The sequence below is a fragment of the Ceratotherium simum genome, chromosome 9, assembly GCF_057802395.1.
Source record: "Ceratotherium simum simum isolate JZ-2026a chromosome 9, ASM5780239v1, whole genome shotgun sequence".
Taxonomy (NCBI): domain Eukaryota; kingdom Metazoa; phylum Chordata; class Mammalia; order Perissodactyla; family Rhinocerotidae; genus Ceratotherium; species Ceratotherium simum.
The window spans coordinates 72394571-72416027 of NC_141908.1; the positions used below are offsets into that span (position 1 = coordinate 72394571).

The 21457-nt window shown below is 37.1% G+C and overlaps 2 protein-coding genes across 7 annotated transcripts in view; one reads left to right on the plus strand and one right to left on the minus strand.

Annotated features, from left to right (window-relative positions):
- The window catches only part of SLC39A10 (solute carrier family 39 member 10), a 118090-nt gene extending 101204 nt beyond the window's left edge, over window positions 1-16886 (plus strand). For all 6 annotated transcript variants that reach the window (XM_087435514.1, XM_087435517.1, XM_087435515.1 and 3 more), the window contains 4 exons: window positions 1617-1985; window positions 3158-3238; window positions 10426-10616; window positions 14092-16886. In XM_087435514.1, the coding sequence (XP_087291640.1) occupies window positions 1617-1985; window positions 3158-3238; window positions 10426-10616; window positions 14092-14250 (800 nt within the window). In that variant the 3' untranslated portion in view covers window positions 14251-16886. The remainder of the gene's footprint in view (window positions 1-1616; window positions 1986-3157; window positions 3239-10425; window positions 10617-14091) is intronic.
- A 187-nt stretch (window positions 16887-17073) lies between these two features.
- DNAH7 (dynein axonemal heavy chain 7) overlaps window positions 17074-21457 on the minus strand; it is a 223261-nt gene continuing 218877 nt past the window's right edge. Inside the window, exons 63-64 of the mRNA XM_014784701.2 lie at window positions 19836-19939; window positions 17074-17313 (exon numbers count right to left, since the gene is read on the minus strand). Coding sequence (XP_014640187.2) covers window positions 17107-17313; window positions 19836-19939 — 311 coding nt within the window. The 3' untranslated portion in view covers window positions 17074-17106. The remainder of the gene's footprint in view (window positions 17314-19835; window positions 19940-21457) is intronic.

Genomic DNA, 21457 nt, shown 5'->3' on the forward strand with positions numbered 1-21457 from the left:
CCTTATTCATACTGGAATGTGAGACCAATTATATACAGGGCAAAGAACATATTGCACTTTTACTTTACAGGAAAAAAAAAAATGAACAAACAAAAAAGGCTTTGTAAGTGGTGGGTTAGTGTTAGTTTTATTTCTTGGCAATGCAGTCTCTGTGCCCTCCATGTGTGATTGGTTTCATATGGAAAAAGGAGAATTGGCCTTTGTACTTCAAGGAGAATGGTCTCTGTACTTAAAATCTCCACTCATCCATCCATCTATTCTGTTGCTTGATAGGTGTAATGAGGTAGCTTACAATTTTTAGGGAAACATAACAAATGTTTTAACCTAATTTTCCCCCTTTCTGTTTGAACTTGTGTTTCCCCTGAGTGTACCAATGATTTTTTGCAGAAAAGGGGCAGCTTGGACTCTTAACTATAGACTCTGCCCCAAAATACGATTTGGGAAGTATTAGGATCTTTCTTACATAATAAATAGCTTTTGAAAACTAGGTGAGAAGCCAACCTTAATTAAAAAAATAAAATTAAAAACAACTTACTAGGGCCGGCCCTGTGGTGTAGTGGTTAAGTTTGCACACTCCACTTCAGCGGCCCGGGGTTCACAGATTTGGATCCTGGGCACAGACCTACTCACCACTCATCAAAGCCATGCTGTGGTGGCGTCCCACGTGCAAAGTGGAGGAAGATTGCCATGGATGTTAGCTCAGCAGCAGTCTTCCTTAAGCAAAAAGAGGAGGATTGGCAGCAGATGTTTGCTCAGGGCCAATCTTCATCACCCAAAAAAAAAAAAAAATAGAGAAGATTGGCACAAATGTTAGCTCAAGGCTAATCTTTCTCAGCAAAAAAAAAAAAAAAAAACCCCACAAATTATCAGATGCTGTTATCACTTATCAGATAGGTGGGGCTTTAGAAGATGCAAGTTATTTGAATTTTGTCTTTGTTTTCTTAAGAGAGAAGCTTAGAGTGGGTAAACTTTAAGGTTCCTTCTTTCTCTGAAAAATTAGGGGTTTATTTTGTTATCCTGTAAATGCTACAGTAACTGATTTTCACCAGCTGTCCGTGATGTGGTCCTTGAGTTCAATCCCTTCATGCTTGCCAATTTTTCTCCTCACTTTGCCTGCTATTGATTTCAGTTCCCTCCCACTTACCTCATCTGGTTCATCTTTTGGACCCTCAAAACCCCAGTTTGTTTTGTTTGTGTGCATGCACATATTTATTGGTTTTTATATATTTATTTACTTAGGAATTTTAAAAGACATTCACTTAAGAAACGTTCGTGGGGCCGGCCTGGTGGCGCAAGAGGTTAAGTGCGCGCGCTCTGCTGCGGCGGCCCGGGATTCACAGGTTCGGATCCCGGGCGCGCACCGACGCACCACTTGTCGAGCCATGCTGTGGCGGCGTCCCATATAAAGTAGAGGAAGATGGGGCATGGATGTTAGCCCAGGGCCCGTCTTCCTCAGCGAAAAAAGAGGAGGATTGGCAGATGTTAGCTCAGGGCTGATCTTCCTCACCAAAAAAAAAAAAAAGTTCATTACACTTCTATTCTGCCTGGGTTTAAATTAGCAAATATGTATGCATTTACTTATTGATAAAGCATATCCTTTGCTATTATAAATATAGGAACTGATGACTCGGTTGTTTCTGAAGATCGGCTTAATGAAACCGAACTGACAGATTTAGAAGGCCAACAAGAATCCCCTCCTAAAAATTATCTTTGTATAGAAGATGAGAAAATCATGGACCATTCTCACAGTGATGGATTACATACCGTTCACGAGCATGACCTCCACGCTGCTGCACATAACCACCATGACGAGAGTAAAACCGTGCTGAGGAAACACAACCATCAGTGGCACCACAAACATTCTCATCACTCACACGGCCCCTGCCACTCTGGATCAGATCTGAAAGAAACGGGAATAGCTAATATAGCTTGGATGGTCATCATGGGGGATGGCATCCACAACTTCAGTGATGGGTTAGCAATTGGTGAGTGGACTTGAAACTTGAGTTATCATTTGCTCTTTAAGACCATTTTCCTTCTTTCACTATTTAGTACTAATTTTATGAATTATAATACATAAGATTAAAATCTGGAGTTTAACAAATATACTATTATATATTACTCCTGTTATTTGGTTTATGCAAAGACTATGTTAATATTTTTGATAGGTTTATTTGGGAAAGGTATAATTTCAGTGGGTTTTTCTTTGAACATGTAAACAAATTTATAATATACTTTTACATATTAAATACATTTTACATACTAAAGAAGTATATTATACTTCTTTAATAACCTGATTTCTTATTCAAGGCATAGTCACCATATTGAAAAAGCTATCATAACATATTTTCAAATACATTTACACATCCCTGAATGAGAACAAATTTATTTCAATCTTGGGTTTAATAGTTTTTTTACATCTTTGAAAAGGTGAAGAAAAATTTTACAAAATTCATTGTACCAAATTCAAATATATTAGAATCTTACTAATGTAAACTGATATTACCAGTTTAGGAGAACCTTAAATGTGACCAATACATGATTTTCTTTGAGATCCAGACCCTGTTAAATAATCACTCAGAAGTAGGCTTTGGTTTTTTTCAGAAGGGAGAGACCGTATTTTTGAATCCACAGGGACTGTTAATGTTAAAGAATAAAGAATTTTACTAGTAGAATCAGATGCATTTATACCTCTGATCTCAGTCCTCAAGACCATCAGACAAATAATACTTTGTACCATTTATGCTCTAGACTCAGAAAAATTTGGATAAGGATTCCAGCTATTTAAATATCTCTAAATATTAATATGAGAGAGTAAGCGCAATCATGGCCTTATGTGACTTAAAATTGAGCATCAGACTACCACTCAGAGATTGAAACACTGAGAACCTACTGCTCCCAAGCTGTCAGTGAGTGAGAAGGCTACACAAATAGAGAATTTAATTCAATAGGGATATTTCTGTCACCAAGTAGCTCCTTCTCTTGTCACACACCTATTGTACCTCGCTACACGTCCAAAAACTATAGTGTGTAAGATAAGTCACTCATAGATTATGGAATTAATTTACATAGGCAAAAGAAACAGCACCTGTAGTTATTAATGAAAATGGGAAAACAGGAGCTCAATAAACGTTACTTGGTTTTTTCCCCACCTCAGGAGCAGCTTTCAGTGCTGGACTGACGGGAGGAATCAGTACTTCTATTGCTGTCTTCTGTCATGAGCTGCCACATGAATTAGGTAATATCGCCTTAACAATTATACCAGATTCCATCAAATTTCAGACCTCTTCAATTATAAATGCAAGCAAATTTTAGAAATGTTAAAACATAAAAAATGACTGATGGCAAGTATAAAATCATCATTCTCTTATTTATTGTATAATTTTTGTTATATGCTCCTAAAAAAATGTGTATTGTTTTATATGTATGTATTTTTAATTTATGTAAACAATATTGTGTTACATCCTATTCTGTTTCTTACCTTATGTTACTAATCATTATGTTTTTAAACTCCATCCAGATTACCATGAGTTAGTTTGTCTTCGTGTGTTTTGGTTTTCTTCTCTAAATTGAAAAACAGAAGTAAAAGATGTGAACATGCGTTCACATAGAAAATATCTGAGGGATGTGGAAATGGCATTAATTTGAAAGAAAAAAACTAACTCCTGGGGCCAGCCCCGTGGCTTAGTGGTTAAGTGCGCGTGCTCCGCTCCTGGCGGCCCGAGTTCGAATCTCGGGCGCGCACCCACGCACCGCTTCTCTGGCCGTGCTGAGGCCGTGTCCCACATACAGCAACTAGAAGGATGTGCATCTATGACATACAACTATCTACTGGGGCTTTGGGGGAAAAAAATAAATAAATAAAATTAAAAAAAAAAAGAAAAAAAACTAACTCCATCTTTTGAGTATCCAAAGAATTTCTTCACGTCCTCTAATTTAATACTTTTCTTAAATTTATCTGTCTATTTATCATTTGACTGTGTTTAATTGTCTTGATTGGTAGTAGCCTTACTTACTTTGAATAGGAGTTATTCATATAATTTCCTTAGAAAATTATTAACTGCTCACAGAAAGCAGAAAAATCTGTTAGTGCTTACTTGGTGCTGATTCTTTAGGGCTTGATTTCTTGTAGTTTTGGTAACTTGCCAACCTTGAGCATATAGTCTTCTGTCTTGTTGGTGCCCCATAATCCTTTACCCAGACCAGATCTTCATTGCCTTCGTTGTCTTTTGCTTGGACAATTTCCATAGTGTTTATATGTCTAGTTTCATTCCATTCCAGTCCACCTCATATACCTTATTGCCAGGTATGTCTTCTTAAATGTGACTTGCTTATGTCATTAAAATCTTTTAGTGGCTTTCCTAACATGAAGTAAAGGCTGAGAATCATTAGTCGTGCTTTCAGTGACGTGCGCTCTGGCTTCTGCTTGCCTTTTCAGCCTCGCTCGCTGTCCTTGTTGTTACATGTTTTCCATTTCACCCAAACACAAGTCACCAGACGCTGGGGGTGCCTGGACCTGTTTCTTTGCTATAACCATCCTCCTACTTGGCTCGTCCCACTACCTCTGTCCCTAGGGTGTCATGTGAAGAGTCTTTCTCCAACTTCAGTCCTGTCCTCCAGTACCCATGCCTTGGAGTACTCTTGCCTCTCAACTTTATCACTTACTTTCTCGAGGTCCTTCTTTTGGTGCTTAGTATATTTGCATTTTAGATGTCCTCTTTCTTAAAATGTAGGTTCTTTGTGTGCAGATACTATATCTTATACCCTTCTCTAACTACTTTCCTGTGTTAGAGAATGATCTGCCAATACTTCCTTGCAGTTCCATAGCAATACAAATCAAGGCTTTCTGTCAGTTTTTATACATGACTAACATATTACCTCATAGTTTTAACCTTCCACTTTTTTTTTTTCGAGGCAGATTGGCCCTGAGCTAACATCTATTGCCAATCTTCCTCTTTTTCTTTTTTCTCCCCAAAGCCCCAGTACATAGTTGTATATCATAGTTGTAGACTTGTAGCTCTTCTGTGTGGGACGCTGCCTCAGCATGGCTTGATGAGCGGTGACTAGGTCCACGCCCAGGATCCAAACCAGCAAATCTCAGGCCGCTGAAGCAGGACACGCGAACTCAACTGCCACGCCACCGGGCACGCCCTCACTTTTTTTTTTTTTGAGCTTGCTTAGTAATAGACTTGGATGGTCACACACATATCCACAGTATACTAGGAAAATCTCCGACTTCTCTTCCTACCCACCCACTACCCCCTAAATGGAGTTATGTCAGGCCACTTCATGATTAAGTGTGGTTTTACTAAATTGTCCCAACCCCCAAGGATCCACTTGGGCAGGAATTGACAGCAGGGAGTTTGGAGATTAGGGATAGTTGCCTTCCTACCACTTACTCTTTTCTCTCTCTGTGGTTTCTCTTGGAAGGAATAACACACGAGGAACGATAGCCACATGTAAAACAAACACACTATATATCTTAACGGCTAGGTCAGCCGTAGACACCCAGTGCCCAAATCTCTACCTGTTTTACCCCACAAAGCAGAGGTTGAGATGTTACTACTGCTGTGAGAAGAAACAACAGTCTAATATTGAACTTAGCCGGAAGGAAAGGAGTGACACCTTATGAAAATGTGGTCTCCCCACATCTCAGTCAATCCCCAATCTGGGGATTGGGTCTCCTCATCCCCCCAGCGCCCAGTGCTAAATTGACATAAACTGCCCCATAGTCAAACTGCCGAGGCTGCTAAGGAAGAAGGAGCATAAAGAAATGACCCTGCTTCCTCCCCTGGAGGCGACAGAAAAGGCTTTGGCCCTGTCTCTCATCCATCAACACTGCTTCTTCCTCAGAACTCTCAGGCAAGAAAGGAGGAAACCAGTCCTCTAGAGGCTGAGACAGAAGCCTTGGCAGGTGGACAGGGGAGAAATCCTCTCCCTGCTTAATAGGTTAAGATGTTGGCAAAGCAGCGTGATACGTCATAGTCCAGGATAATTTATTTGATCTAAAACCTGTTTTGTCCTAGTTAAATTTTTCATTGTGAATTCTTAAAACGATTCTGAGATTTCTATACTAAAGTCATTCCCTTAGGGGAAAGAGATGTATGTCAATTACATTGCAGTGCTCTGAAGACTGACCTCAGTCAGTCAGTAGTTCCAAGTTTAGGTGTTCTTCTGAACAAATGACTGTTTCTCTAATGGTGTAGCAGGTGGAGGTTTTGTTTGTGTTTAGAAACATGATATGAAAAAATGTGTACTTTCAAACCTTAGAACAATATACAGCCCAGGGAGATTCACTCTAAGAGGCTTGCAGAAATTAAAACCATCTGAGGAAATAGAAAACTCATATCTCATGTTCATGTTTGCTCTGGGGTGTGGTAATGGTGACATTGCCTGAATTATTACTACTTTCTCATTTTTGTTTTTGCCAAACTTGCATAGCTGAATTTAAGTAAGTTACAATATTACTCTGTTGTATTTTCTCCACTTTTTCCCACCCTCCTTCAATAAGGAACTGTATAAACATTTGAAAAATAATGTATAAGAAAACCAAATGAGGTTGGGGATAATCCAGAAGGGCAGATAATCCAAACTCTGTTCTTGAGATTAAATAATGTGGTTCAACTTCAGGGAAATAACATTTTAATAAATAAATGTAGCCATATCATTAAGACTCAGCTTGGAGAGGCTATAATACTGTCTATTGTTTCCTTTCATGTATATTAAGGGTTAAATAGAAATTCAAACTAAGATTTCCATAGGGTGCTAAATTGTCCAGGGACAATTAAACACTCACTGTATATATTATACCTGTGTATACATGGCATTTTATTTAAGGCAAAAATAAAGAACCTTAAAATACATACTTGTTTAAGAAAATGTCAGTAGTGGATGTTAGCAGATGTTCATGTACTATAGCATTGGATCACATTAATTTAACAGCTTTGGCAGGCACACCTCATTCATTGTACTAGTGATAGATATCCTTTGTCAGCAGAAAGGAAAGAATATTGATTTATCAAAAGATGAATAGATTTGCTTGTTTGGTATAAATCCCAACTTTGGGTATTCTTTGATTTATTTTTCAAATGTTTATACAGGTTCTTACTGAGAAGGGAGGTAGAGAAAAAGGGAGAAAAATAGGCAGATACCTTTGAGAAGTACTATCTACAATAACACCAAAAACCATGAAATACTTTGGTTAAATCTAACAAAATATATGTAGAATCTGTATACTGAAAAACTACAAATCACCAACAGAAGAAATCAAAGGAGACTTAAATGAAGAGTTGTAGCAGGTTCATGGACCAGAAGACTCAGTATTTTTAAGATACTAAATCTCCCTATAGATTTAATTCATTCCCAGTGACAATCCCAACAGGTTTTTTGGAAGACAAATGAGCTTTTTCAAAATTTAATATGGAAAGGGAAAGGAACTTGAATAGCCAGCAGAATTTTTGAAAAAGGACAACAAAGTTGATTGTAAGGCTTACTGTAAGGCCACAGTAATCAAAACAGTTTATATTGGTGAGAGAAGAGACACATAAATCAGTGGAACAGTACAGAGTCCTCACATATATGAGAACTTATTTTCAACAAAAATGCAAAGGAAATTCCATGTAGAAAGGATAATTTTTTCAACAAATATTGCTGTAATAATTGAATATCTACTTGTAAAAAAAAAAAAACAAAAAACTTAGAAACTAACCCAAAATGGATCATTGATCTAAATGAACAATTTTAAAATATAAGACTTAGAAGAAAATCTTTGTGCTTTTGGATTAGGCAAAGTGTTCTTAGGTACAACACCAAAAGCATGATCCATTAAGGAAAAAAGTAATAAAATGGATTTCATAAAAATTAAAAACTCTACACAAAAGACACTTAAAAGAATGAAGAGGCCAGCGGTAGGCTGGGAAAAAATATTTGGAAGATATTTATCTGACAAAAGATTTAACTATATGACCCAGAAATCCCACTTATAGATATCTATACAAAAGAAATGAAAACTTAATGTTGACACAAAATCCTGTTTATGGATGTGTACAGTGGCTTTATTCATAATTGCCAAAAACTGGAAATAACCTAAATGTCGTTTAGCTGATGAATGGGTAAATAGACTGGTTAATCTATGGAATATTACTTAGCAGTAAAAAGCAGTGACTTTCTGATACAACTGTAACAGGGATGAATCTTACACACATTATACTAAGTGAAAAAACTCAAGACTCAAAAGGCTCCATACTGTTTGATTCCATTTATATGATGTTCTGGAAAAGACACAACTAGGGACAGAAAGCAGATCACTGGTTGCCTAGGAGGGAGGGCCCTGAGGAAGTTTCGGAGGCAGGTATAATGAAATAGTTCTAAAGTTTGATGGTGGTTATGGCTACATGGTATGTACTTTTGTCAAAACGCATAGAAATCTATATCCAAAAAAAAGGAAATTGTGTATGTAAGTTATGCCTCAGTTTTAAAAAGTATTAGCTAAAAATAGTTCATCTTGAATCTTTTTTTTTAAATTTATTTATTTATTTATTTTTCCCCCAAAGCCCCAGTAGATAGTTGTATGTCATAGTTGCACATCCTTCTAGTTGCTGTATGTGGGACACAGCCTCAGCATGGCCAGAGAAGCGGTTGCGTCGGTGCACGCCCGGGATCCAAACCTGGGCCGCCAGCAGCGGAGCGCGCGCACTTAACCGCTAAGCCACGGGGCCGGCCCTCATCTTGAATCTTGATTAGTTAATTCATGCTGTGTGATTGTTATTCAGGGATGAAATAAATCATCTTGCTATCCATTAATATCAGGGAAGGCATCAAAGTTGACATAGTTTGTACCTATGATATTTTGTTCATTGAGTATTAAATAATCCTTCTTTTAAAACTCCATTTTAAAATTATAAAAGGAAACGCTATATTTTATAACTTACAAAATGAGACTATAGAAGTGTTTTTTATTACCTAACTCTCTGATAAATGAAAAGGTCCCTTTAGCACAGTTGGTGGGTGAATTATTGAAAACATGATGGGGAAATTTGTAGAGGAAGAAGTTAGGGAAGTCTTTCTATAGAGGAAGCCAAGAAAGAAAGGCCAGAGGAGATTAAAACTCTAGGGGAGAGAAGAGATAAAAGCTGATATTACATCCAGGTCTCACCAGGAGAATTAAGTATTTAGGATCAGAGGGGAAAAGATGTAAGGAGGGTAATAATATTAGATGGAAACTGGAGAATGGCGATTTAGAAGCCATTGGTAGGTAATCTCCTTAGGTGTGTTATCTTAACTTTCCCAATAATGTTGCAGTATTTAGTTTGTAGCGATTTGTTGGAACATGGAAAAATAATGCCTTGCACTAATTTCTTTGTTGTTAACTTCTACTCATCTGTTATAAATTTTAGGACCTTGTAACCATAACAGTTAAAAAAGAACAGATCATGTATTTTTAGTCATGTAAGATCAAGAGAAACAAGCCCCTGTAATCTGTATAGTACCTTGCCTATACTAGTGTTCAATAACTGATTGGATGTTTGTACATTAAGTAACTAAAACAAAAAGCTTGTTATAATTAGGAAACTATTGTTTTTGACCCTTTAGCTTAAAGACTACTATTTTTAGCAGCATTTTGTCCTGCTAGTAACATCTCTCTAAGCAATATTTAATCCTTTTTTTCCCCTAGTGTTCCAACTTTAGACAGAAGAGTGAGAAAAGTCTCTGTTCTTTTTTACATTTTTAGGATTTTTCTATTTTAAGATTTTTTTTTTCTGGAAAAAATAAAACATAGATGTCAACAGCATACAGTATACATAGAGAATCTGTTACCTCTTTTCTTACTTAGGCCGTTTCCCTTTGAAGAAAGGGCAGAGATCAGAGTGGAGAGCTTTAATTGTTGCTCACAGAAAACACAGTGACCAAGCTCTTTTTTTCTATTGTGTTTTTCTTGATTTTTCTTTTTTTTAAAAAATGTTACATTTCATGTTATACAGGAAAGTTGACCTTGCTTTTTGATGTACAGTTCTTTGAATTTTAACTTGTATATAGATTTGTGTAACTACCACCATCAGAATACAGAACAATTCCATCACCCCGACCAGTCCCCTCATGCCATCCCTTGAGTCACACCGCTTTCCCACCCCCGCCCCCTGGTGACCCTTGAATGTTCTCCGTCACTGTAGTTCTGTCCTTTTGAGAATATCAGACAAATGGAATCATATATATCCTTTCAGACTGTCTTTCAGCATCATGCCTTTGAGGCTTACCCAACTTTTTGCATGTTTTAAGGTTTAATAAGTAAAAGATAAATTTTCATGATAAAATTTCACTTCTTAAAGGTGCATCTTTTTTATGTCATTCTTAATTTTGTTTTTTTTTCCTAAATTTGTATGTAAAATCCTGTGGTTTTAAAACTCTCACATTATGTCTTAACTGCAGGTGATTTTGCAGTTCTTCTTAAAGCAGGCATGACTGTAAAGCAAGCAATTGTATACAACCTCCTCTCTGCCATGATGGCTTACATAGGCATGCTCATAGGCACCGCTGTGGGTCAGTATGCCAATAACATCACTCTTTGGATCTTTGCAATCACTGCAGGCATGTTCCTCTATGTAGCCTTGGTGGATATGGTAAGATATTTTATATTTTTGTTGCTCTACTAAATCTGTAAGTAGAATGCGACTTCCAAAAATGGAAGAAATCTTTGGATGTGGTTTGAAAGACTAATTATTTTTTAAAATATAACCCATTTTAAAGACATATGATATCCTAAATAGTCTATTAGGGAAAGACATTTAAGTATATAGGAAGATTCCTTCTTTGGAAACCAGGTGAGATGCTGAAAATTTTTGACCAAATGATGTTACTATTCAAAGTAATCATCAGTAGTATTTAGAGATATAATTACAGAACTATTATACTACTTTGAAGATTTTGTAATATTGGGATGAAAGTGTTTTGTTGTTGTTGTTAACAAAATAATTCTTAGAGCTTGCTTTATGGCAGACAAGAAAGAAATACTATACCTCTTAGGTAAGCCAGTCTTCTGCAGAAAATAGTATATATTCTAAGGGATTTATGTAATTTTCCTTAATTCTGTGATTAAAAATTTAGGTTATATAATTTTGAAATGAAACTATCTGATAGATCCTACCAGGAAGAAAAGTGAACATAATATCAGGTTAAAAACAAAAAGTAACAAAATTGCTAGTTCTATAAATATACTGCCTAACATTTAGGATATTAAAGTAAAATTAAAATAAAACTAATTGTTAGTGTTTAGATTTATTAACTTTAAAGTTAGAAATAATGCCTATTTACTATAGAAAGTTTAGAAAATATGAACAAAAAGAAAAAATAAAACATATTTACATTCTGTACCTAAAGGTAACCGTTTCCGCCTCTCTTCTTAGACCTCATTTCCTTCCCCCATGCTCAGCTAATAATCTTGCTTCCTAATTCATGGAGAACACGGAAGCCATCCATCAAGACAGCCTCTGCAAGTTCCCCTCACCATTTCTACTCACCTCCCTGTGTCGATGCCTGTTGACCTTCTTTCCTGTTACTGTGAAGAAATGTCTATGTTTCTAGCTGAGACCAGCTCCTTCAAATCGTCCACTAGAACTTATCTCCTCTCGCTCACTCCCTTAAATTCTCCCTCTCTTTCCCGCATCATTCATTGTTCCCTCTCTGCTGGATCATTCCCATTAGCGTCTAAACCTCATGTTACTTCTCTCTTCTGACAAGGTTGAGAGAGGGACGGTTCTTAACTTCCGTTTCCGTTTAGCTATCACCCTGCTACTCTCCTTCCCTCTTAGAGCAAATCACCCTTTCTTGTTTTTTCATTCTCTTCTCTCCTGAGTCTGGCCTCATCTGGTTTTCTCCTTGACAGCTCTGCAGATTGTTTTTATCAGATTTACCATCTACCACAACATTGCTAAGTCCACTAACATTTTACTTATTTACTGAGTTCCTTGTGTGCCCCACTAGGATGTCAGTTTCGGGAGGGCAGGCATTTGTCATATTTCACTAACTGCTGGAGAAGTGTTTACAATTAGTTGAATGAAGAATGAATGTACTAATTCTTATACTAGGAGGCTAAAGATGTAAAAAGAATGAGAGAGTCTTTACAGTACAGATTTATAGTCTAATGAAGAAGAAAAGTAGCCATTAATTACAGTTCATTTGATATGTGTTATATATAGAGTGGTGCACCATGTTCGTGGAATTGCAGAGAAAGGCTGGCTAAAAAATTGGGAAATAAAATTAGGGAAGTGTTTCTGGAATAGGAAATCTGAGTTGAGTCTTAAAGAATGTAGAAGAGTTTATTAGAAGCAAGAGGAAAGGGCATATGAGAAAGCAGAATAATAAATAGCATCATTCCTTTGACCAGTGAGTTTACTCCTGGGACTGTATTTGAGGAAATAACCTAGAATGACTATTGCTAATAAAACAAGCAAAGCAAGCAAACAAAAATAAAACCACATTAAAGAGTTCTTTGAAGTAGTATTTATAATGTCACAATTATATTGGAAATACCCTAAATGTCCATGAAAAGAGAGACAGACCATCCACATATATTTTAGGATTTTAATGACACTGAAATTATGTATTTTCTAATATCAAGTGGAAAAATGGCTTTAAAAATTATGTCCATGGTGGGGCCGGCCCAGTGGCATAGCAGTTAAGTGCGCGCTCTGCTGCAGTGGCCTGGGCTTCACAGGTCCTGGGCATGTACCAACACACCTCTTGTCAAGCCATGCTGTGGCGGCATCCCATGTAAAGTGGAGGAAGATGGGCACGGATGTTAGCCCAGGGCCAGTCTTCCTCAGCAAAAACGAGGAGGATTGGCATCGAATGTTAGCTCAGGGCTAATCTTTCTCACCAAAAAAAAAAAAAAAAATTATATCCATGGGGCAAGCCCATGCCTAAGTGATTAAAGTTCTGCGTGCTCTGCTTCGGCAGCCCGGCTTCACAGGTTCAAAGCCCAGGCACACAGATCCCAGGCGCAAGTATTTCTTCCTAGGCAGGCATTATGTACTTAACACCACATTTCTCCTCCCTAAACCCAAAAGCACCAAGATACTGTTTGAAGTAAAGCTTGGTGTCTGAGAGAGTAGTGTATCAATATAATTGTTCTGTAGATGTTCATTGCAACCTTGAATTATGTTTCATGAAAGTGAAAATTGGAAGTAACAGTTCTTTAACAATTTTTATTAGGTTTGAGTGGAAAGAATTTATGCTTATAATAATGCACATACATTTTTTCAAATCTTATTTACTTAGGTAAATTAAAGATTTAAGTTTTATACTTTGAACTATGGATTATTCTTAAATGTAACCATGTATGCTTATGCTTTCAACTTTGAGCTTTGCAATGCACTATGCCTTTAAAGATACTAGGAACTTTCAAATTTTAAAGATTTTATTGCTGTTAAGAGAAGAGAGTACACTATGAAGGCAGTATGCATAATTTGGCAGTAGTTATGCTGGGTAGCTTCAATATACTACATTCTGTGTCTTTTATTGGAAGGAAAATAATGGCTTAAGAGCATAGAGATGCCAGTTTGGAATTGTCGGTAAATATCTGTCCTTGTTGTCATGTGCAGTTGGAAATGAGAATTTTAAATGGAAAAGGGTGAAGAAACGATACAGTTTTGAATTAGATATCCCCAAAAGATTTACTTTCTCAGTGAGCTTAAGATATATCAGTAAAGGTGGGAATTGTGTGTTCTTTTCTGAGAGTTTTATTGGCAATACTAAGTTGTCTTCTACTTTAGCATAAAGTAAATGTCAAAACTGATAAGGTCAGTGAACGATGTAACTTCAAAAAATGACTCATGCGTATACTATGTGCATTGGTTGCAGGGGTGAGGAGGGATCAGATTTAGTATTTACTTAGTACATAACCAGAGCATAAAATTTCTTAGTGTTTGACTAAAGTATGTTATGGTTAGCACTGTGTTAAATAAAGTAATTATTGTATTTATAGTTATGCTTTAGTCATTAGTTTTCTTAAATAGGAAAATGTAAAAAAAAAAAATACTTGAGCAGAATATTATATAAAATTGTTTGTAAATATCTGGTTTTTTTTTTTGTTTTCAGCTTCCAGAAATGTTGCATGGTGATGGTGACAATGAAGAACATGGCTTTTGTCCAGTGGGTCAGTTCATTCTTCAGAATTTAGGATTGCTGTTTGGATTTGCCATCATGCTAGTGATTGCCCTTTATGAAGACAAAATTGTGTTTGACCTCCAGTTTTGACCATTCCCAGTAATCACTGTTGGTTACGAGAATGTTACCATGCGGCTTTGCATCTGTTTCTTGTACTGTATGCACATTGCTCAAAGAAAAGTCAGTGGCTTGCACTACTTACAAGTTCCATAGATTTGAGCCTAACCACGAACGACTGGTGCTCAGTACTGTTTTCCCTGCGTGAAGGGGTCTTTTAAAACATAAAGCTTGTGATAAAGAAAGGAGGAAATGGGACTCCATGAACCAAGGTTGATATACAGGTTGGATTAAGACTTTTTAAAAAAATAATCATATAAAACACTAAAGTAGTCTCTTTATTAGTAGAAACCTCTGTGGCTATGCAGAAATAGAAATTGAACCAAAAAATCACTTAAACTTTAAAAATATTTTACATGGGCTTTGGGCAGACTTTTCTTTGTGCTAAAAGTGAGTTTCAGTGTCCTGTAATTCAGCTCCATAGATACACATGATGATAGGGATCAACTTGACACAGCTTTGAAACCGCGTAAAGTAGACTGTAGGAACTAGAGGAGAGCTCAGGCTTCGGTAGAGTATGAATTTAGCATTGGGAAAAGCCCTTATTCTTGAATCTAGAGTTACTATTTTTGTATATATTTGCATAGTGTTTAAACTCGCAGCCTAAACTACTGAAATTTGTGACTCTATGTTTGTGTGAGCTTCAGTTTAATGAGAGATTCATAATGGTTCTTTGTATTAATATACTTGGTGTTTGGGTTTTCTATTTTTTTTCCAAATTTTAATTTTGTTTTTGTTTTGAGTTTTTTGGTGTGGGTAGCGGGTTGGAGCATGTGGTAAAATCTTTTTTCGCTAAAATTGTAACCCTCTAGAAATATCAGAGATGAAGAACCCAAACAAACATGGTCTAAATATTCAGTTTTCCTACCTTAACAGTACTAGCTAGTTATTTGGGAAATTTAGGTTCTAAATGTATGCATTGCTTTACCAGTTTGGCACTGGAACCAAGAGCGCATGCTGTGACTGGCAGTCAGGTGGTAAGACAGAAAATCCAAGTTTACCACGTCCTAACCTGTGCATGACGTGTCAGAGCAGTTACTAAGATGATCTCTGATGATGCCGTGGCTATTGTGGTGCCAGGTGACTTGGAAGATAGATTTAAATAACTCAGCTGAGATCACTTGATCATTTTGTGCCAAGATATGCTGTTGGTGCCTGATAGCGATGAGTCTCTTTTTTAGGTGCCCTGGTCTCCTACCATAATTGTGAATGATTTGTGAGAAGTGCAAGCCATGTTTATCCTGAATTTCGACCTAATAATTTGTCGTACTAGTCATATGCATGTAGGTTTCTGTTTACATCTTGTGCCACATGATCTTCATTTACGCCAGGTAAACTGTATTTGAACTCTGTGCAGGCAGCTTTGTTTTCATCTGCTTGGCTACCAATGTAGCTGCTTTTAAAAATCTTAGTCTTCAAATATTTAAGAGCCAAACTCTTCCCATTCCATTTAAAATGTTTCATTTAGTCCTCCACCTTTCCCCCAGTTCCTTTCCTCTTACTCCATGAACTTGAAAACAAAAAGCAAACCTTTGAGAGCAGTACATGCATCCAGGTGTTAACCGAGCATTGCCAGTGTTTCTTCTTTATGCTGTAAGCAAGGGAGCCGAGGTGCTGTTTCCTTAATTTATGCCTGAATTCGAAAAATTATTTCTGGCTTTCTGCATGGCCTCCTGTGACAAGTAGGAGTTTTATACAGAGATTGTTTTCAGCATTGGGCACTGAATTAGGACAGTCCTCATCTCATTGCATGGCCCTTCAAGCAGCCTAGATAAAGGTGCTGATGTTTTATTTAGTACTGCCAACTTCAAGGGATTCAGATATCTTGCTTTCTGAACCAAGATTTATTTATAGTTTATTTTTGGGTTTTTATACCCAAGGAGGATTCTGCATTCCAGCATTAAATCTGCTTGATTTTAAAACTTTTATGAAAAGCAACAGCTGGAATATACTCCCAGTCTTAAGATAAATGCCTGATGTAAAGCAAATAGGTTATGTTGAAGTATATAAAGTTTTATATTCTCTCAAAAGTGGTATTATCTTGATTTGCTAGATTTTTTAAACCTTTGAAGAGGGCTGTAACAGTTGCTGCTAGTATTTTGTTAGGGTTCCACCAGTATTTAGTTTTCACATCATTCTAATGTATAGTTTCAAGTCTTACTAGACAATCTGAATTCCACTACATTTCTGTTTGGCTCCAACATTCCATTTAGCTTGCCAGTCTAATTTAACATGTGTTTGTTGGAGGTCATTAACGTTACTTGTACAATGCTGTCACTGTGTGACATCCATATGAATTTTGGTGTATATCACATTGCATTCAATCAGCCGTGATTATGCTTAGAAATACTATAGTAACTAGATGCAGTGTGAACTTTTTCCATTAACAGTAAGTCAGTGGCTTAAATGTGATTATGGTCCTGCAAGGTGATACTTGCTAAAATATCTAAACTTTTTTTGTTATAACAACTGAATCATTTTTTAAAAATTTATAAAGCTGGAAATGATCAAATGCTGTTTTTTTCATTGTCAACAGTGGTGTGTCATTTTCTGTATGTTCCTAATGCTTATGGAACTCTCCCAAAATAAAGTTATTCACAAAGTGCAAATATACCAGTGTGTTTTCCTCAGTCCAGTCTTTACTTCAGAACATTTCCTTATGCCAAAGTATGAATCATTTAAAATATAGGATGCATTTGCACATAAATTTATAGTTAAGTATAACTTTAGTCAAATTGATTTAAACCAAATAAATTGTTTAAAAAATAAAATAATATATTTTCTACTCAACCATCTAATAAGAAACAGGAACAGGGAAACGACATCTGATTATGAATTAAGTTGACATAACAGTGCTACACCCCGTCCAATCCAGTGCTCCTTGGGTTGGTCAGAGGGGAGGGTCATGGCAATAACGAAGTTGGTAGAATGCCCCGTGGTGGATAAGGTTCCTCTCCGCTCGCTTGTCTTATACAACGGAGCAACGTAGCTTGGTCGTTCTGGAATATCTATCCTCTTACAGGGTTTTAGCCACATCTGGAAGGAAGTGTATAAAACTTCTGTAAGTCAAAGTTGTTATATTTACATATATTTGAGCCTAATATGGTATTGTCCAAGTTATGTCTGAAAATTTCTGTGGCCCAAATAGATTTTATTTTTGTCAGCAGTGCTACCATTGCTCAAAACATTTTTTTAGAGCTCTCAGGACTATCCTCAGAACCAGTTTAGAAGCTAAATGAGAAAAAAATAGTCATTTTCACCTATTCTGTCAAGAAACATATTACCCATTTATTCATCACCTCTCCACTGTACTTATCTGGGGATGACTTTTGGTGCTTACAATAACAAAAAAATCAGATATACTTTCAAAGGAGAGAGCTGCCACCCTGATACTCACAATCATGTTGCCTTATTAATTAAAGGCCAAGCCCCCAAAATTCTGAAAGGATTTTTCTCAATGACTGTAGAACTAGATAACCCCTCCCATCTTTGGTGACTCTTTTCAAGGGGCTATTATGTATATTGTGCTCTTTGAAATATAGCTGCATTCCTTTCTGACTGCAAGAGACCCACATTATTTTTAGAGAGTCATTAGCCAAGTTCCTAGAATGTTAACATTGTTGAACCTCACCAATCTCAAAAATAAGATTTGGGGGCAAGTTGATCTCTGAATATAAGAGTAAAGAACAAACTATGATCATAAAGATGAAATAATGTTTTGTTTTAGAATTTAATTGAATCCCTTTTTGCAGTAGTAATAATAGCAATCCTTGAGGTAATGTGGCTTGACAGCCCCACTGTTCAGAGCCATCTTTTAGGGTTCTTAGGTCAAAACACAAATTGTATGAAGAAGCTAATAAGGATGCTGGTCTCACTCCCACATAATTGTGGAATCCCGATTATTATAAGGAGGATCCATAAAGTGATTCTTCAGATAGAAATATAGGGACTCAAAACACTGAAGTTGAATATATTTCATTTCAACCAAGAATAGATTTTCTTTTTCTTTTTTTTTTCCTGCTGAGGAAGATTGGCCCTGAGCTAACATCTGTTGCCAATTTTCCTCATTTTTTGCTTGAGAAAGATTTGCCCTGAGCTAACATATGTGTCAATCTTCCTCTATTTTGTATGTGGGTCACCACCACAGCATGGCTGATGAGTGGTGTAGGTCCGCACTCAGGATCTGAACCTGCGACTCTGGCCCCCTGAAGCGGAGTGTGCCAAACTTAACCACCAGGCCAGCCACTGGGCCAGCCCCTAGAGTGGATTTTCTTAATGGGAATTTTGCTTGCTAAGTGACTTCCTTATTCAGGAGAATCATCCACTTATAAATTCCTTCTGCTATTCAAATACTGCAAGCTACTTAAGAGTTTGCATGTGAAAAAAAACAACTGATCCCAATCAACTCCTGAAATTGCAAATATTTGCTCTTGTGACTTTCTCTGCCCACAGTGTCTTAGTATATACGGCAGGATTTTTGCAGTTGGCTGTCTTCTGGTCCCTCACTGCCTGTTAGAGCTACTCTGAAGGATTTTTGCCTGTCTGAGCTGCTCTTTAGCATCCCACAAACAACTCACGTCAATCCACAGCCTGTATTTCATCACCAGCCCAGACCAACCTTTCAAACTGTGTGAAAATCTATCTAGCCATGATGCAATAACAGATGGAAACAACCTTTATGTAGCCTGGTCTGCCCATGCTGAAGATAGGTGCTGGGAAGCAACTTTTTATGCAGATGGTTTTCATATAGTAATGTTTTAATCTGCAAGTTTCAAATTTTTAGGTCAAGGTATATATAAGGAAAAAATATATAATAAACAGATATATGTATGTGTGTGTGTCTGGATAAATATATACAGTCTGTCCGCATTTTTCCTGGATTCTGTATTTGCAAATTTGCCTATCACTAAAATTTATTCGTAATCCTAAAATCAATACTCTGCGTTTTCATGGTCACTCACAGGCATGCTCAGAGCAGCAAAAACTGTGAGTCACCAGACAGGTTCCCAGCTGAGGTTGAACCCGGTGACATTCTGCCTTCTTGTTTCAGCTCTCATAACCGTAAAACAAGTATCCTTTTCATGGTTTATTTAATGCCAAGTTTTTCACATTTTTGTGTTTTTTTTTGGTGATTTTGCTGTTTAAAATGGCCCCCGAGTGTAGTGCTGAGGTGCTGTCTCGTGTTGCTAGGTGCAAGAAGGCTGTGATGTGTCTTATGGAGAAAATACCGTAAGCTTCATTCAGGCATGAGACAGGGCTGTTGGCCATGAGTTCAGTGTTAATGACTCAACAATATATATTAAATAAAGTATCTTTAAACAGAAGCACAAATAAAGCAAGGTTATGTATTGATCAGTTAACAAAAATGTGACCAGAGGGTCGCGGAAACAACCTTGTATTTCTCCTAGGAGCAATGGTTCAGTATTTACTAATTCAACGTTGGCAGCAACTTTATAAAACATAATTACCGTGAATAACAAGAATTGACTATATATGTGTGTGTGTGTGTATGTATATATAAAATAGCCCCCGGGTATACGTCATTAGAAAATACTAACCACAGGCACTGTATCATAAAGAATTTTGGGATGTGATTCTGCAAGTTTCTTGATCTTTCTGTTCCAGGAGGCTCCATCCAGAAATAATCCATGAATGAAAACACCTAAATATGAAAGAAGCACATTGTAAAACACTTGAAATATGGGTATTGATTGAGTTCTGAATCTGAAATTCCTACAGGTGAAAAGGCAAGTGATCCGATGTCAGCAGCCTCGGACTTGTTCTGAAACGAAAGCACCGGTCTGAGTGCTTTGTCTTAACACCCATATTTCCAGAACATCTATACTTTCCCTAGTCAATTAATTCAATAGTAAAATTAGATGTGGAAGACAAAAGAGGAAAAGAATTTTAAATTAGTCTGTGGGAAGTCGCAGTTTGGGTGAACACCATCAGATTTATATTTTTTGTGTTATTTTTTTTTTTTGGTTTGTGAGGAAGATTAGCCCTGAGCTAACATCCGATGCCAAGCCTCCTCTTTTTGCTGAGGAATATTGGCCCTGAGCTAACATCCATGCCCATCCTCTTCTACTTTATATGGGATGCCGCCACAGCATGGCTTGATAAGCGGTGCGTCAGTGCGCGCCCAGGATCCGAACCTGCAAACCCCGGGCCGCCGAAGCAGAGAGCGCTCACTTAACCACTTGTGCCACCGGGACAGCCCCTAGATTTATATTTTTAATCGGCCAATGATCATAATTTTGTCAGAGGCCAAGAAACCTGCAAGAAAATTTCTCAATGCACTTGTAGCGATTCAGTGGCTTCTAGGTAGCATGTGAAAAAAATACTCTTCTGCAGATCTCTGATGTCGTGAGAGTTAAGTTTCTCTTCTCCTTTTAGAATCTATTCTCACTCCAAGCCCTCTCCATAGTCTGTATGAGAGGACACATGGATGAAAACTTCCTCTAGAATGTGATGTCATACACTAACGGCTGAAGGAGAATGCAAATTAGGAAATCAATGAACTCCAGATGACTTTCTCTGGCTATCCACTTGTGTGAAGTCTCATGAATTGAATATAGGTATCTGCACAGAAAGACATTCCTTGTAACTGTTGCACAGATGTGAAGGCAAGCAATGTGGAAATTAGAGAGATCTAGGTTTTAGTTCCTAAATTGCTGTGTGACCTTGAGCAATTCATTTAACTTTAGACCTGTTTTGTCATCTGGAGAACAACTGGAAATCACTTGTAAAACAATAATGCCTGCTTTGTCTACCTTGTAGCATTGTTACAATCAAATCAGTCACTTGGTGAAAGCACTTGGTAAAGTAGTATCTAGAAGTCCACTTGGGCAGTGCTGTCCAGTAGGACTTTCTGCAATGATGGAAATATTCTACGTCTGTGCTTTCCAATATGGTCGCCACTGGCTATTAAACACCTGAAACACGGCTAGTGTGACCGAGTCATTGAATTTTACATTTTATTTAATTTTATAGTTAAATTTTAAAAGCCACATGTGGATAGTCCAATGATGGATTTTGGGGGGAAGACTTCCCTGTCTCCTCTCTAGGTTTTAACTGATGCAAAGGATAGTTGGAATAAAATGTCAGTTTTAATAATTGACAAAGCACTTAGCCAATAATTTCCCAACTATTAGGTAAAGCGGGATTGCAAAATGCATCT